Genomic DNA, 16941 nt, shown 5'->3' on the forward strand with positions numbered 1-16941 from the left:
TAGGACACAGTGGGAAGCAGGAAAAAGAAGGAAAAATGTCTTGCACCAATAAGTCCCCTCGGCGCACAGGGGAAAAACCATGAGGCCGTCACAGCAGGAGTCCACTATCTCCAGTCGAGGAAGAGCAACGGTGGGAGGTGTCTTCAGGAGCACGGCACCGATGCAGATGGGTGAGGTGTGTCTGAATGTGTGCCTCGCCCGACACCGGCAGGTGACAGAATGTTCAGGACTTCCACAATGGACTTCTCTAAACTAGGACTAAACCTGCCTCCTTCTGATGGCCTTCATTGGGCACGTGCCAGGGGCTTTAGGGTCGTTTTTATTCAAACTACAGTGATACATTCCCACAGTTTTCCTGCTAATCTGAGTAACATCACCCTGACCTTTGACCCCTCTGTATGGACACGCCCAGAGCAGCCTAAGTCCCGCCCTCTGAGTTTGACGAGTGACATTTTTTTAAATGTTCATCTCTAAATGTTTATGGAACATGTAATTAATGTATTGATCATTAAATTAATTAATTGCACTTTAAATTCATTAATTCCACATTTCATTTATTTATTGTGCAATTTTAATTAATTAATACAGTATATAATGAATGAATGAATGAATTATTAATTGTGCATTTAAGCATTACATTTGTCATAAGTTCATAATATGTTTCACAGGTGAGGTTTATTTAAAATGTCTGGTCTCTGTTGATGAACTTCATTATTGAAAGTCATATGTATTTGCTTTTCATATATTAAATTCAATATTAAAGCTGCACTTTTCAATATATATTTCAACACTGGAAAAAGTACTGCCATTTTGAATATTTAACCCTATAAACATGGTTAAATATTTGTACATATTAAGCAAAAGCAATACAGGTCATCAAATTAAATCACACCTTGTCCAACACAAATGTCCCATTTTTAAGTAAGTCTGACATAATATTGTGTTATTTTTTATTTTTGCAAACTAAAATTAAAACAATAAGAACATTGCCACAGTCTTGGAAGATCTAGTTCCATCTAGTGGCTGTAGAGGGAAATGCACAAGTTTAAAATCTGCACTAATGGGACTTTCTGGTTGGCCGTGGCGGCACGACCATATAGCCTCATGGCTAACCCTAACCCTAACCCTATAGCCTCATGGCTAACCCTAACCCTAACCCATAGCCTCATGGCTAACCCTAACCCTAAAGTCTCATGGCTAACCCTAACCCTAACCCTATAGCCTCATGGCTAACCCTAACCCTAACCCTATAGCCTCATGGCTAACCCTAACCCTAAAGCCTCATGGCTAACCCTAACCCTAACCCTATAGCCTCATGGCTAACCCTAACCCTAACCCTATAGCCTCATGGCTAACCCTAACCCTAACCCTATAGCCTCATGGCTAACCCTAACCCTAAAGCCTCATGGCTAACCCTAACCCTAACCCTATAGCCTCATGGCTAACCCTAACCCTAACCCTATAGCCTCATGGCTAACCCTAACCCTAACCCATAGCCTCATGGCTAACCCTAACCCTAAAGTCTCATGGCTAACCCTAACCCTAACCCTATAGCCTCATGGCTAACCCTAACCCTAAAGCCTCATGGCTAACCCTAACCCTAACCCTATAGCCTCATGGCTAACCCTAACCCTAACCCTATAGCCTCATGGCTAACCCTAACCCTAAAGCCTCATGGCTAACCCTAACCCTAACCCTATAGCCTCATGGCTAACCCTAACCCTAACCCTATAGCCTCATGGCTAACCCTAACCCTATAGCCTCATGGCTAACCCTAAACCCTAACCCTAAACCCTAACCCTAACCCTTAACCCTTAACCCTAACCTTAACTTAAACCTAACCCTAACCTTAAGTTGCACTAATCATGATTTTATAACAGAAATACACAAAACTAGTCGATCGATGATTTTTTTTTTTTTTCTATTTCTTGTTTATTTTATCTTTTTTCAAAGAGAATTAAAGATAAGACTCAGAACAGAGTGGGACCAGAGAGCAAACTCTGACCCAAATGTAAAAGGACACCAGTAGCAGTAAACATGAAAAGAAACAAAAATGACAAAACGAGATTCCCTCCACACACGGGATGTGGGCTCCTCCCCCGATGTGAACACACCTTCTGAAACAGGGCGGCTATTTTGGTTCAAACTTGAAACATTTAAAATCCTGTCTCTGTATTTTAACAAACTTGTCCTGGGGTTTTTATCTGATGTCTCCAAACTGAGGCAGCATCATCAGGACACGGGTCTGCATAAGTCTCAGGGTGTGGTCATAACGAGCTTGCAGCAAAGTAGCAATTTTAAAAGCAGAAAAATCCTTGTAACATTTGCAAATGCTTGTATCAAGACTTTGCATGTTTTTGGGGGGAAAAATCGTTTCGACTCTAATCCAAGAGTCATTCTCAATCTGCAAATCAGGAGCGGGAACTCAGGATATTTATCCTATTCTGGGTAGGCCCCGCCCCACCTCCTGATGAAAGGTGCTATTGGTATCAACAGAAACTAAACCTTTTGTTTTCTATCACACTAGTCTCTTTGTTAACTCTCAGTCCTTTAATGGGCCTCTATTGTCCTAGACTCACACTTTCTTTCCTCACTGTGTAACTGATTAGCATTCGAATGCCGTGGGCGTCGACCTCTCCAGGGATTCAAAACTCCATTATAAACGTTCCTATTTAATGATGGTCTTTCTTTTTGAACAAAAATAGCCTCTTTAACTCTTTCAAATCATCTTTTCTCCTGCTCAGAATCTTCTCCTCACTGCCTTTGATAGAGTGGTTTGTGTCTTTAAGATGCAGATGCACTTCACTCTGTGGTCCTGAACTCCAGTGTCTTCTGAGCTGATAGAGACTCTTGTGCAGAGGCTGTTTAGTCTCACTATGTGGCGCTCTTCACACTTTTCTTCACTGCATTGGACAGAATAAACTACATTGCTCTGTTTTTGTGTTGCATCTTGTCCTTTGGATGAACCAGTTTTTGTCTTAAACAGGGATTTCGTATTGTCTAAAAATGTGTTGCAATTTTTGTCCGTCTCGAGACATAAGGGATAGAAACACCCTTCTTGGCTCTGTTTACCTTGCACTTCACAGGCTGATAATATCGTCTTAGAATGAACTCTAGCACACACATAGATAGATCTAGAACAATCATGTCTAGTGTTCTCCATCTGTTATCGACTAGTTTGCATATTCCAAATTCATATATCTGATTAATTATTTGGTCACTAAATCTTCATAAACCACATTTGGTAAAGAAAATGGGTCAATGTCACGGTTACGTTCTCACAAACCTTCAGATCAACGAGCAAATTTATTTTTAATCAATCAATTAATTTAGATATTTGATTATAGAGTTGTTTTCACTAGCAAGGACCACGCCACAACAATGGAATATGAAAGAATGTTTATTGATAATAACGTCGATGGAGCGTCGATGGAGCGTCGATGGAGCGACGATGGAGCCCCCTCTGGAGCCCCCTCTGGAGCCCCCTCTGGAGCCCCCTCTGGAGCCCCCTCTGGAGCCGCGCTCGTTAGCGTTAGAATTCGTTGGTAAATGGTAAATTCTCACATTTATAAAGCGCTTTTCTACCTTCAAGGCACTCAAAGCGCTTTACATCAAGGAACCAGTCACACAATCACACACCGCGCAGACACCGGCGGGTCAAATGTCTTGCCCAAGGACACAGCAGTGCCTGCGATCGCACCACCAACCCGTGGGTCAGTGGATGACCACTCTACCAGCGTAGAGGTTCAAACCCTCGGATCAGAAGACAAGCATTGGGCCTTCTGAGAGTCTGTTCCATGTTGACTCATTTCTTGGGGTTTTGTGGGTGAAACAGAGATTTTTAAGGCAAATGTGGGCAAAGATGTGGTGTTTTGCATCTGTCTTCACCAGGACCATAATCGAACGTCAGCACAGGACTTTCTGTTAGTCAGGCATTCCCTCATCAGGAATTGTGTTAGATTTGGAAATAAACAAAAGCTAGCTTGCCCACGCTAATATAAACATGCAGTTGTAATGGAGGTGATTTGAGACAGAAATGCTCAGAACGAGTTTGAAGATTATTTATGGACTTAAAAGTACAGGAGCCTCCAGATCCTTTGACGATGTCACCAATTTGTGAAATTGTAAAGCAGATGTTTTTGTGAGGCCCAGAGGAGGAGTGAAGAAGGCTTTCTGCAGGTGTGAGTGAAGCTACAACACAACTCCAGCTCTAGTTTTGGTGAGAGAACAATGCTCGGTCAAATGGTTACATGGTTAAACATGGTTAAAATCTCAATTTTGCACATGTGTCCTTTATTGTAGAAAAAAGATTCAGTTGTGGTCATCTGAACTCTGGACAGAACCTGAAAGTATACAATCGAAATTCATTGTAACAATTGTCTTCTGTCTTTAAACATCACTCACACCATCTTCATACACAAAGTGGAAAAGGGACACATGGAACGCTCTAGTTTAGCAGGATCACACCGCTCTGACTCCTGAGCCACCGCTGCTGCTTTCCTTTAATAACATGAACACAAACCAACGTTGTGTTTAGCTGAAAGTAACTGCTCTGACAGAATCCTTTCCCGCTGTGCTTTCATTTCCTTATCGCACATATTTCCAAATTGTCCATGTATGAATATGTGATGGACGCTGTGGTGTGGGGGACATCTGCTCGTGTGTGTGTGTGACTGTGTGTGTGTGTGTGTGTGTGACTGTGTGTGTGTGTGTGTGTGTGTGACTGTGTGTGTGTGTGTGTGTGTGTGTGTGTGTGTGTGTGTGACTGTGTGTGTGACTGTGTGTGTGACTGTGTGTGTGTGTGTGTGTGTGTGTGTGTGTGTGTGTGTGACTGTGTGTGTGACTGTGTGTGTGACTGTGTGTGTGTGTGTGTGTGTGTGTGTGTGTGTGTGTGACTGTGTGTGTGACTGTGTGTGTGTGTCTGTCTGTGACTGTGTGTGACTGTGTGTGTGACTGTGTGTGTCTGTCTGTGACTGTGTGTGTGTGTGTGTGTGTGTGTGTGTGTGTGTCTGTCTGTGAGTGTGTGTGTGTGTGTGTGTGTGTGTGTGTGTGTGACTGTGTGTGTGACTGTGTGTGTCTGTCTGTGACTGTGTGTGTGTGTGTGTGTGTGTGTGTGACTGTGTGTGTGACTGTGTGTGTGTGTGTGTGTGTGACTGTGTGTGTGACTGTGTGTGTCTGTCTGTGACTGTGTGTGTGTGTGTGTGTGTGTGTGTGTGACTGTGTGTGTGACTGTGTGTGTGTGTGTGTGTGACTGTGTGTGTGACTGTGTGTGTCTGTCTGTGACTGTGTGTGTGTGTGTGTGTGTGTCTGTCTGTGACTGTGTGTGTGTGTGTGTGTGTGTGTCTTCTCAGCAGAGCATGATGAGGATGACCTGGTGTTAGCTTGACTATATTGTCATTATATAAATATGCACAATAACTGTTCTTGGTCAGTTGTAGCCTTAGTTCACTTCTTATTTCAATTAAATTGAGTTTGCCAAGGAAGTTCCACGACGGTTAAAATATCATACCTGCCATAATCACCTGCCATAATCACCTGCCATAATCACCATGTGGCCTTGATCTGGTCTGCACTGATGTGTTTGCCTCATCAACCGTTGAATCTTGTGTTTTCATCAACATTTGCCTCATATTTATCCTAAAATAAACATGTTTAGAGAGTAAAGGAGAATATTTGGTGAATATTATATGAGACTTGTCCATGTGTGGTAGCAGTTAACGCCCTGATTGGTTCATGGGGCTTCATGTGCAGAGTGGTTGTGTCTGATGTTGAAACACTTGTTGTCCTGAGGCAGCTTCATCAACAGGACATTGCGCTGCATGTTTTGATTGACCGACCACATCCTGTTTTGTTTGGTGTCATTTCCTGGTTGGACCCTCCCCCCGTGCATGTTGTGAAGCTCTGATTGGCTGATTGCTCCTCCACCTCAGCTCTGGGATAATGGCCTCATTAGAGCTCATTTAGCCTGTGACTGGGGTAAACATGTGACGGAAGCAGCGCTGAAGGAGCAGAGGAAGCAGAGGAAGCGTGTGGTGGATGTTCCATGGACGACAGGCAGGGGGCGGCGTGAGCATCTGTGTCCTCTCCTGACCCGCGCCCTGTCCAGAGACCTGAGACCGCACACACATTTTCTCCATGACAACAGATGAACAGCAAAAAGTCCTGTTGTCCAGTTCTAACAGTGGAATTAGCTGCATGTTTGCTCTCTGTTTAATTCAATCTTCACAGTAAATACAGAGCTCTAATTTTACTTTGTTTTATTTATTTGAGACAGGGACAGTGCACAATATACAGGACAGATGCCTTAGACCAGGTGTTGGAGTTCAAGTTGTCCCTGGCCAGGCTGATGTCCCACTGAGTGGAGGAGCCTGGGGTACATGATTTTAGGGTTAATCATATTTTTGGCGTTATACTAATAGGGTTAATATAACATCGGTCATGCATGGGAGAAACCTACGCAGACACGAGATCATGCTAGCACAGTAAGAAAGACGCTAACCACTGCGCTAGCACTTGTGGTGTTAGGGATCATCTCAAAATGGGTTGAAGCTGAAAAGACGTCATATTTTTTGTCTTGGGGGGTTGAACCTACATTTCGTCTTTTTGTTACTTTGAAGCTTCAATACATCGTTGTGTCAGTCATTGTTTTGAAATGCTAAAAAACTCTCAGCAACGAGCATTAGGCCAAAATTAGGCCTCGGGTGCTGTGTAGCACATTTCCCCATTGTGGGACAAATAAAGGTTATTTTATCTTATCTACATAGTATTCTGGGTGAATAGTATTGGGTTCTGGATGTGACGTCCATTTTGTATCAGTTTAACCTACATTTCTTCCTTCAAAATTCTCAGTAGTTTAGAATGAATTAGACTAAATTAACACACATTGTTCATGGCAAATTAGTTGTGATCCTTTGCTCTGTTTGGACAAGCCTTATGTGAAATATCTGGCTTTAGTTCTCTCTGTGGCTGCACATTGAAAGAACCCTGCGTTGCACCAATGAAATTTCCCCATGTGGGACAATAAAGGAATATCTTATCTTAACCCACTACATTATGTCTTTGTGCGTGTGATTTTCAGGTGAATAAAACCGAGGACAAGTCGCTGGAGGAGCGGGGCCGCATCATGATCTCTCTCAAGTACAACACGCAGAAGTCCTGCCTGGTGGTGGGCATCATCCGCTGTGCCCACCTTGCCGCCATGGACGCCAACGGCTTCTCTGACCCCTATGTCAAGACGTAAGTACTACTATTTCTCCTACAGAATATTATTACTAATACTACTTCTACTGCATAATTCTACAATATACTACTACTACAAGGGGGGTCTGGCAGTATGTGCGCGTGGTGGAACATACACTCACATCCACTGTAGGGGGAAAATATGGGCTTATAGGTTTATAATTGTTAGTAATATTTGCATTGCTATTTTTACATTTCCGTGTTATTGAATCAGAAAATAATCGGTTTAAAAAAGAAAAGGTTTATTGCCATTGTCTCACTGACTTGCTTTGGTGATTCTGTGCAACATACAACAGTGAACAATGATAACACTTCTCAACACAGCTGATTATGAAGCCACAGTCCACAGCCTCCTCGAGGACACGCCCACATACGAACACTTGAAAAGAGACAAGACCAGTGGCTACAAATGGTAAATGGTCACATTTTTATATAGCGCTTTTCTACCTTCAAGGCACTCAAAGCGCTTTACATCAAGGAACCAGTCATCCATTCACACACCAGATGTACGCAGACACTGGGGGTTAAGTGTCTTGCCCAGGGACACAACAGCAGTATTCACATGAGGAAGCTGCGAGGGGCAGTGGATCTGATCGCTCTGACCAAGCAGGGAGTCGAATCGCCGACCTTTGGATCAGACGAGCACTCTACCACTGAGCTACTGCCGCCCGTCACAAGAAGAAAGTTTACAAAAGCTGTAGAAAGAGGAGGTGATGGACAGGATACAGTATTACAGACTGTATCCTGGGGAAGCCATGCCGTGCATTTATGGCCTTCCAAAAATACACAAGAGATGTTCCACTCAGACCCATCGTGTGCAGCACAGACTGCATCACGTACAATGTGGCCAAACATTAACAACTATCTTGGCTCCAATAGTGGGGAATTCAGAACATCACGTGGAAAACACATATCATTTTGTGGACAAAGTGAAACATCTTCAACTGGATCCAGATGACCTCATGGTTTCATATGATGTCGTGTCCCTTTTCACCTGCATCTGACCTCTGACCTCTGAGGCAGTAGCAGCGGTGAGGACCAGACTGCAGGAAGACACCACCTACAGGACAGGACCAAACTGACACCTGAACACATCTGAACACCACCTACTTTCAATTCCAGGGACGATTTCACAGACAGATTGTCCCGTCTCTCCCACAGTGACCAAACTGTCCATGGAGCACTTTGAGAAGAAGGCTCTGGCCTCCTTTTGCATACATGAAACACAACTATTGTTGATGTTAATGAAAATACACATTATTTTCTGCTCAACTTTTCTTCTTAATGACAGAGGCAATAAAATGCACTTTTCATCCGCTCACTGCTTTACATTAACCATGAACAACTCAATTCATCTGTGAAATAAATAATGCTAACAGCTTTAGCGAACCTGCTAGGCCTCCAGTAAACATTCATATTGATTTGAATAGCATCCACTCACTCTGGTTGAACATCTCCCTGTGTTTGACAGAAGCTCATGAAAGTGTCTGAACCTGTGAACTGTGGCTCTATCTACCGGCAGTGTACAACAGCATTTTGAAGCCATGGGGATTAAGGGAAACAAATTAGATTAGTTTTACACTTAAAAACAGTGCAAACAAATAGACAAGCCAAGCTATTATCAGGAGGCTCCACCCAGTGGGCAGGGTTTACTCACAGTTCAGAGTGAGAACGACTCTTTGATGGAGTCGAAGTATCGGTTTTATAAAAACAGTGTCCGGATGATACAACTGAATCTGTTTCTGCGACCTACCACTACTGTATACTACTATTATATACTACTAATATATTCTATTACTGTATACTACCGCATACTATTACTATATATACTCCTACTGTATACTGCTGTATACTACTGAATACTATTACTGTATTCTACTACTCCTACTATTGTAAACTACTACTGTATACTACTATTATACACTACTAATATATACTATTACTGTTTACTACTATTGTATTCTATTACTGTATACTACCGCATACTATTACTATATATACTCCTACTGTATACTGCTGTATACTACTGAATACTATTACTGTATTCTACTACTCCTACTATTGTAAACTACTACTGTATACTACTATTATACACTACTAATATATACTATTACTGTTTACTACTATTGTATTCTATTACTGTATACTACCGCATACTATTACTATATATACTCCTACTGTATACTGCTGTATACTACTGTATACTACTAATTAATACTATTACTGTTTACTACTACTGTATACTATTACTGTATAATACTGCATACTATTACCAGTACTATATATACTACTACCGTATACCACAACTGTATACTACTACCTCTACTACATACTATTACTATGCATACTTCTCCTGTTTGCTATTACTGTATACTACCACTATTTACTATTAATGTATATAGTAGTAGTATACTACTTCTGTATACAACTAAATAGTATTACTATACTCTACTGTATACTACTACTACTACTACTACTACTACTACTGAATACTACTACTGAATACTATTAATGTTTACTACTACTGTATACTACTGCATGCTATTATTATTATTATTAATAACTACTACTATTTACTACTGTTGTTGTTGTTGTTGTTACTTTTAATGGCGGTTGGCAGCCAACTCAAAGGGTGCATTTACTGCCACCTACTGGAGTTGTATGTCTTTTATGTCTTTTATGTCTATAGTATGTGTTTTACGCTTTACTGGAAGGTTGCGTTCATGTGACTGGACGTTGTTGATCGCCTGTTGGGTTTTTAAGTGATTATAAGTGGCCGTTCTTTCATCCATGTCCAGTCCTTTCCTCACAATGACAGTTTGGTGAATTGACTCTAAAAGACTGGGAGTCTGGTCTTCTTGAGATTATCTTTAGACATAAATGATCTGATTATTTTTCCAATCAAATCTGGGCCTGAAATAATTGCACCACTGATATTATTTAGCGTGAAAGAGTTTTTGTTTCCTAATAAGGTTCTCAGACAAACTCCCTGTTTCTGCTGTTTGTGCCAATGGAACATTTGGACATGTCATGTTACACTTTACAATCCCAAAGTTTAACATTCAGAATTCTATGGAAGAATCTGCCGGAGATTTGATGACCTGGTTTATGGTTCATATCTATGTAATTACTCGGCCTATACAGGCTGAGAAATAGATTTTCAAAGTTAGGGGCCAGGGGGGCCCCCTACCTAAAAAAGTTGAGGGGCCCCCCAGCACGCGCGGCATCGCGGCGTCACAAGAACAAGATAAATGTTATTAGCATGTAAAACAATTTAAAGTACTTTTATCTTTTATTTGATGTGACGAGCACAAATACTGAATCCTATAAACCAGAGATCATGATCTTTAAAACTGTTTAATTCAATATAATAATGTTTCTTAGATACAAAATAAATACTGTTTACAGCATTTGACAGAAGGAGATCTTGTGGAAGATATAAAATCACAGCCTACAAAATAAACTACTAGCATATATACATTGCCCAGATGCTAACAGCTCCAACGGGCGGGGCCCTTGGGGCCCTTGGATACTTCCACATTGACACAGCTTTTGTTGCAAACAACTTTTAAAAGACTGAATTCTGGACTGAGTAGATTGACGCCCGCCAACCTAGATATCACTTTTGGGGCAAAGTTAGACCGGGGATTTTCGAGTACAACCGAACACGACCGAACGCAGCGGCCAATCAGATGCCCGCTTTCATCGAAATTAGATCAAGGACATCGCTCGGTGTCAAGAAATTAGACATAAACCGATGCTATTCCTTAACACACAGAGAACACAATTCAACTTAGAATATGAAACGATACAGAAACGTCAGACTTTTGTGTAGCATGCATGGGAGAAACCGCCAGGCCGGGTCGCCAAGGCTGTTGTAAGCAGCCTGGCGCCCCTCCTTGGTCTCACAACGTTTTTTCTCATGCAGGTTGGTTTTATTAGAAATTATGGAATAGGCGGGTCACATTTCTCATTGGTCAGTTTCACATCAAGGCACTTGTCTTTACAACAGTTGGTATTTTCAGTTAGAGATAAATCATGTTTACCTAACTCCCCTGGGCTGTTACACCCCCTCCCTAGGATAAACATTCCTTTGGCCCATCTTTACGACACACAAACAAATGCAGTTTTTCACATGCCATTTTTCTCTTATACTAATGATGCAGATAATATAAAATATCGTCATATCACTATTATGCAGATAAAATACATCACAGAAATATAATCATATATTTACATTTTATCACACTCGGCCAATGAGAAGCGAAGTGGGCATGTCTGTCAAAACTAAACTTAAGCGATGAAAATGCCCCGAATGTGGCCAAATTACAAGTTAAATCTTGATTTTTTTCGAGGAATTTAGATACAAGGGCACGGCGGGCCCCAACGGAGATTTGACTGCTTACGGGCCCTGGGCCCCCGTCTATTTCGCGGCCTGCTATACATTAAGCAAAATGGACACAAAATTCAACATCTTCTCTGTCAGAAAAAAGTTGCGATTGTTGTAATTTGAAAGGAGATTTATATTGCAAATTTGTGAAGCCAATCTCAATCAAATAATGTTATGGTTCAAGACTATTTTGGACATTTCCTCCCAAAACAGTAAATCTCCCATGGAGTTACATGGACCCCTGCACACCATCTCAGATTATATCATCAAAGTAGTAGGATGTAGGTTCTTTGGACAATTATAATATATTCCGTTGTGATAGACCCAGTAAAGGAGGTGGAGTAGCAATATTTATACAAATCTTTTACTGCAACTGTAACAGGTACAGGGTGCTTCCTTCCCAAAATCACAACAGCAGTTTCCTCGGAGGGCGACAGTGAAAAACAGATAAAAAAAAAATTCATAGGGACTTGGCAATTTCCCAGCACCCCGTGTCCTTCTTGGCCAGGAAAAAACTACGAAACCTCTCTGAGAAAAAGTAGAAACGTGGAGGAGTTCCAGAGTGAAGGAGAGATCTGACTCCCTCAGATGGAGCCACTCAGGAGGAGAACCAGTTCTTCAGGAGGAGAGCCAGTTCTTCCAGACAGATGAAGAACCGTTCATATGGAGTAGAAACCGTTTCTCCAGGCAGTTGAGAGCATCTGGATCCACAGGTCATCGATGTGCCTGTTTCAATCCCGGCGGGGAAGTAGGAGAAGAAGAAGAAAAGGCAATGAACAGTTTGCAAGTTAAACCAAATATTTAATATTGTTTGATAGAATAAGTAGTCTTTATCAGAGGATAGTGCTCAAGCGGCCATACTTCCCCCATAGTTGCTCCTAGGGCAGCGGAGCTGAAACTGTAGGTTTATATTTCTGTTCCTAACTGGTCTGACCATAAGTCATTTCAAAGAGGAACGTTTTAAGCCTGGACTTAAATGAAGAGACTGTCGGCCTCTTTAACATGGACAGGGGCTGATTCCATAACACAGGAGCTCTACCTCCTACTGTGCTTTTAGAGACTCTTGGGACCACCAGAAGGCTCTACCTCCTACTGTGCTTTTAGAGACTCTTGGGACCACCAGAAGACTCTACCTCCTACTGTGCTTTTAGAGATTCTTGGGACCACCAGAAGGCTCTACCTCCTACTGTGCTTTTAGAGACTCTTGGGACCACCAGAAGACTCTACCTCCTACTGTGCTTTTAGAGACTCTTGGGACCACCAGAAGGCTCTACCTCTTACTATGCTTTTAGAGACGCTTGGGACCACCGGAAGGCTCTACCTCCTACTGTGCTTTTAGAGACTCTTGGGACCACCAGAAGGACAGAATTTTGAGAGTGAAGAGCTCTGTTTGGATAATATGGTACTAGAAATGCGTACCAGTACGCCGGACCGGTTCTGGACTTGTAAAAACGTTTTGGTTCTGGACTCATAAAAAAATCTGGCACTGACAAACTAAATCCTTTTCGCTCAAGAATCTAGACTCTCTTAACCTTCCTTAGATCGCGAAATTTGCGCTGGAAAAGACGTAAACACTGCCATGCATCGCCGTAAATGGCGGGGGCGCCAACATGATAAATCACAATGGCCCATCATCCGATTTGACATGGGGGGGAAATAAACCATCCCTAAAACTTCATCCCATATTTTAGGTAGCGCTATCATTAAAACACTACTTCAAATGAACAACCGCGTCAAAGCATCCAGTTTACTTTCAAAGTTTATGTGGACGCACGTCTTGGGCATCCAGCGTTTTTGTGGCGCGTTCAGAGCATGGGAACAGGAGGTGATTGTAACAGATTATAATGATACCAGAACAGAGAATGTGCAAAGTCTTTTGGTTAAGTGTGACAAAAAAAGGATCTTTCCAGCGGTGGGCAGTGCCAGCAAAACGCGGTGTCATGGAGAAGACGAGAGGCGTAGTCCATTCCAGGTTCGATTCACAGGCGTAGACTTGTCAGAGAATAGGCAGAACGATAATCAGGAAGGTCCGAGATCGTCAATAGCAAACAAATGTCAAGAGGTTTAGGCAGCGGGAGGTCAGGGCAAAAACTGGTCATTAACGTCCGGAGTTAAACTGAAAAGCAGAAGTCATAGTCAAAACACGAATCAAAACACCAGACTCTCGATAAGGGCTCGATAGCTGAGGACGACCAGATAACGCAGACAACCTCAGAAACACACATCTAATATACCACTCGCAATGATTAACAAGCAGATACAGCTGTGAACCCACTCACAGGTGTGGAAAGCCTGTGATGAGCTGAGAGACAAGGGGACGGTAAGCAGAGAGACAAGGGGTCGGTAACCAGAGAGGAGAACAAGAAGGGAGGGGGGAAACAGAGTGGAGCAGAGACAGAAACACTGAGTAAAATATGACTAAAGTATACATCACGGGACAGACGTGACCATGACAATATGTGTATTAAATGAGAGCTCCTGGTCAAATAAGACTCTGAGGTTTCTTACAGTAGAACTGGAGGCGACACTGACATTGTCCAGTGTGACTATCTGCTCAGATAGAGCGTCTCGTAGATGTTTAGGACCAGCACAATGACCTCGGTTTTTTCAGGGTTAAGAAGCAGGTAGTTAAGTGTCCTCCAGGTTTTTATTTCCTTCACACAAGCACTAAGTCTGTCTACTTGATCGCTCTGATCAGGTTTCATTGATAAATACAGCTGAGTGTCGTCCGCAGAGCAGTGGAAGTTAATGCCATGTGACCTGATCATGTGACCTAACAGCAGCATGTAAAGAAGAAACAGAACTCTTTATATACCGAACCGAGTACTGACCCCTGTGGCATGTCGTAATCATCATTATATAATGTAGGTATTATTCCTCTTGAAAGCTCCTATTTATAAGCTTTAACAGATGGGTTAAAGGATTGCGGTGGTACCTAAAAAAGTCCTGTTTCTCCAAGCCAAAGGATTCTTTAAACATTCAAAGTTTTTCATGTGACTTTCCTTTACAATCTGGTGAAAAATATTTATACCTTTTGTAATCCGGACTTCAAATCTCACAATCTGTGCTCTTTGGTACAAAACCTTGGTCATTAACAAACTCGTTTAAGATTTTCAAATCTTTGTTTAGTTAGTCAGTAAGTCATAAGGCGCTGGTACAGCTGGCAGCCCGGTGTAAACGCTCTCTCTTTTTTCTCACACTTATTGTGCTTTATCTCCTATATTTTGTAAAAATAGTTTGTATATTTTTTCTATTTTACTGTACGATAGGGACACACGCTGGAATCGTTTTTAATTCAACTGTTTTTGACTTTTTTCGGCTGGATTTGAGCGTTTTTCGTCGTGTTGTTGTGATGTGAGCTAGCTCCGAGCGAGCCCACCAGCCCCCCCGCGCCCTCCGGCCGCCGCTAAAGTACGGCGTGTCGTCGGTACACGTTTATATACACGTTTATATGAAAGAGGAACTTCACGAACGATCGGGACACGCAATGGAATCGCTTTAAATTAACTTGTTTTGACTTTATTCGGCTGGATTGAGTGTTTTCGTCGTGTCGTCGCGATGTGCCTTGGCTATGAGTCCCCCGGCTCCGGCCCCGCCCCCCGGCCGGCGCCATACCTCGTTTACACAAAGGAGGAACTCATGAAACTGCGGAGTACAGCTGTCTTACCCGGAGATCGTCACGTTATCCCGGCGGATATCCTAAGGAAAACGCAACGAGGCAGACGGGCTGGACGTGAACTCCGAGAGAAGAGAGGGACAAATTGCCTGGCATCGGAGTGGAGGACGCCGTCATCTCCCTGCTGCACCGCTCTCTCTCTCACCTGGAAAAACCTGGCAGCTCTGTGAGGATCCTGTTCTTGATCTCTCCAGCGCCTTCAACACCATCAGCTCCTGAGGGACAAGCTGGAGACGGCTGGTGTGGAGTATGACCTGGCAGAGTGGATCCTGGACTACCTCACAGACCGACCCCAGTTTGTGAGAGCCCGGAACTGTGTGTCTGACACTCGGACCTGCAGTGTGGGGGCGCCCCAGGGCACTGTCCTCGCGCCCTTTCTCTTCACCCTTTACACTGCAGACTTCAGACATGACACGGACAGCTGTGTCCTGCAGAAGTTCTCTGATGACTCTGCCATCATCGGACTCATCACGGACGACGATGACGCGGAGTACAGAGGACTGGCGCAGGACTTTGTGGACTGGTGTCAGCGGAACCACCTCCTCATCAACGCGGGGAAGACCAAGGAGATGGTGGTGGATTTCCTCAGACGCCACCCCACTGCCCCCTCACCAGTGAACATCCAGGGACGGGACATTGAGAGAGTGACTCATACAAGTACCTGGGTGTTCATCTGAACCACAAACTGGACTGGACTCATAACACAGACTGTACAGGAAGAGCCAGAGTCGGCTCTACCTCCTGAGGAGACTCAGGTCTTTTGGAGTGACAGAGCCACTCCTGACAGGGCCACTCCTGACAGGGCCACTCCTGAAGACCTTCTACGACTCTGTGGTGGCATCAGCCCTCCTGTACGGTGTGGCCTGCTGGAGCAGCAGCATCACAGAGAGGGAGAGGAAAAGGCTGGACAGAGTCAAGAAGTCCAGCTCCATCCTCGGCTGTGCTCTGGACTCGGTGCAGGAGGTGGTGGACAGAAGGGTCCTGGCTAGATTCACATCTATGCTGGACCATGAGTGTCACCCCCTGCAGGACACGCTGTCCCCTGCAGGACACTCTGTCCGCTCTGGAGAGCACAGCTTCAGTGAGAGACTGATCCACCCTCGCTGTGGGAAGGAAAGGTTTCGCTGCTGTCAGACTTTTAAACAAACACTGTTAGTCCTGAACACTCGCAATACTGACCTAACCATGTGCAATTCTGTCATATGTGCAATTGCTGTTGGAATTCATGTGCAATCTATGTGCTGTCGTGACACATATTCATGTGCAATTACTGTCGTGATCACATGCAATGGTATTTATGTATTTATTTGTCTATGGGAGTTTTTTATTTATTTATAGGAGATCTTCTACTGAAAGTGTTTTTCAGACTTCCTATAAGTGTTCTGTTCTTCTGTATCTACTTCTGTATCTACCTGCGTTGAACCAATGAAATTTCCCCATGTGGGACAATAAAGGATTATCTTATCTTATCTTATCTTAGCTCCTTCCATGTTGTAAGAACAGATTTGACCCAGGAATTCTTAACTTTCTCCAAATGACTCAAGCGTCTGTCATCTGCCAGTAAAGCCTGCACAGGAACCCCCGGCACAACATTACTCTCAATATTTTTTAGCAGTGTAGCGATTCGAGAGATGCT

At 43.2% G+C, this 16941-nt stretch overlaps 1 protein-coding gene across 1 annotated transcript in view; it reads left to right on the forward strand.

Moving 5' to 3' along the window:
- doc2b (double C2-like domains, beta) overlaps positions 1–16941 on the forward strand; it is a 326981-nt gene that overhangs the window by 270396 nt on the left and 39644 nt on the right. The window contains exon 6 of the mRNA XM_072447011.1: positions 7079–7236. Coding sequence (XP_072303112.1) covers positions 7079–7236 — 158 coding nt within the window. The remainder of the gene's footprint in view (positions 1–7078; positions 7237–16941) is intronic.

This window comes from Eucyclogobius newberryi, unplaced genomic scaffold (assembly GCF_026437365.1).
Source record: "Eucyclogobius newberryi isolate DKJ021-1_F unplaced genomic scaffold, fEucNew1.0.hap1 SCAF_15, whole genome shotgun sequence".
In the NCBI taxonomy this organism is placed as follows: domain Eukaryota; kingdom Metazoa; phylum Chordata; class Actinopteri; order Gobiiformes; family Gobiidae; genus Eucyclogobius; species Eucyclogobius newberryi.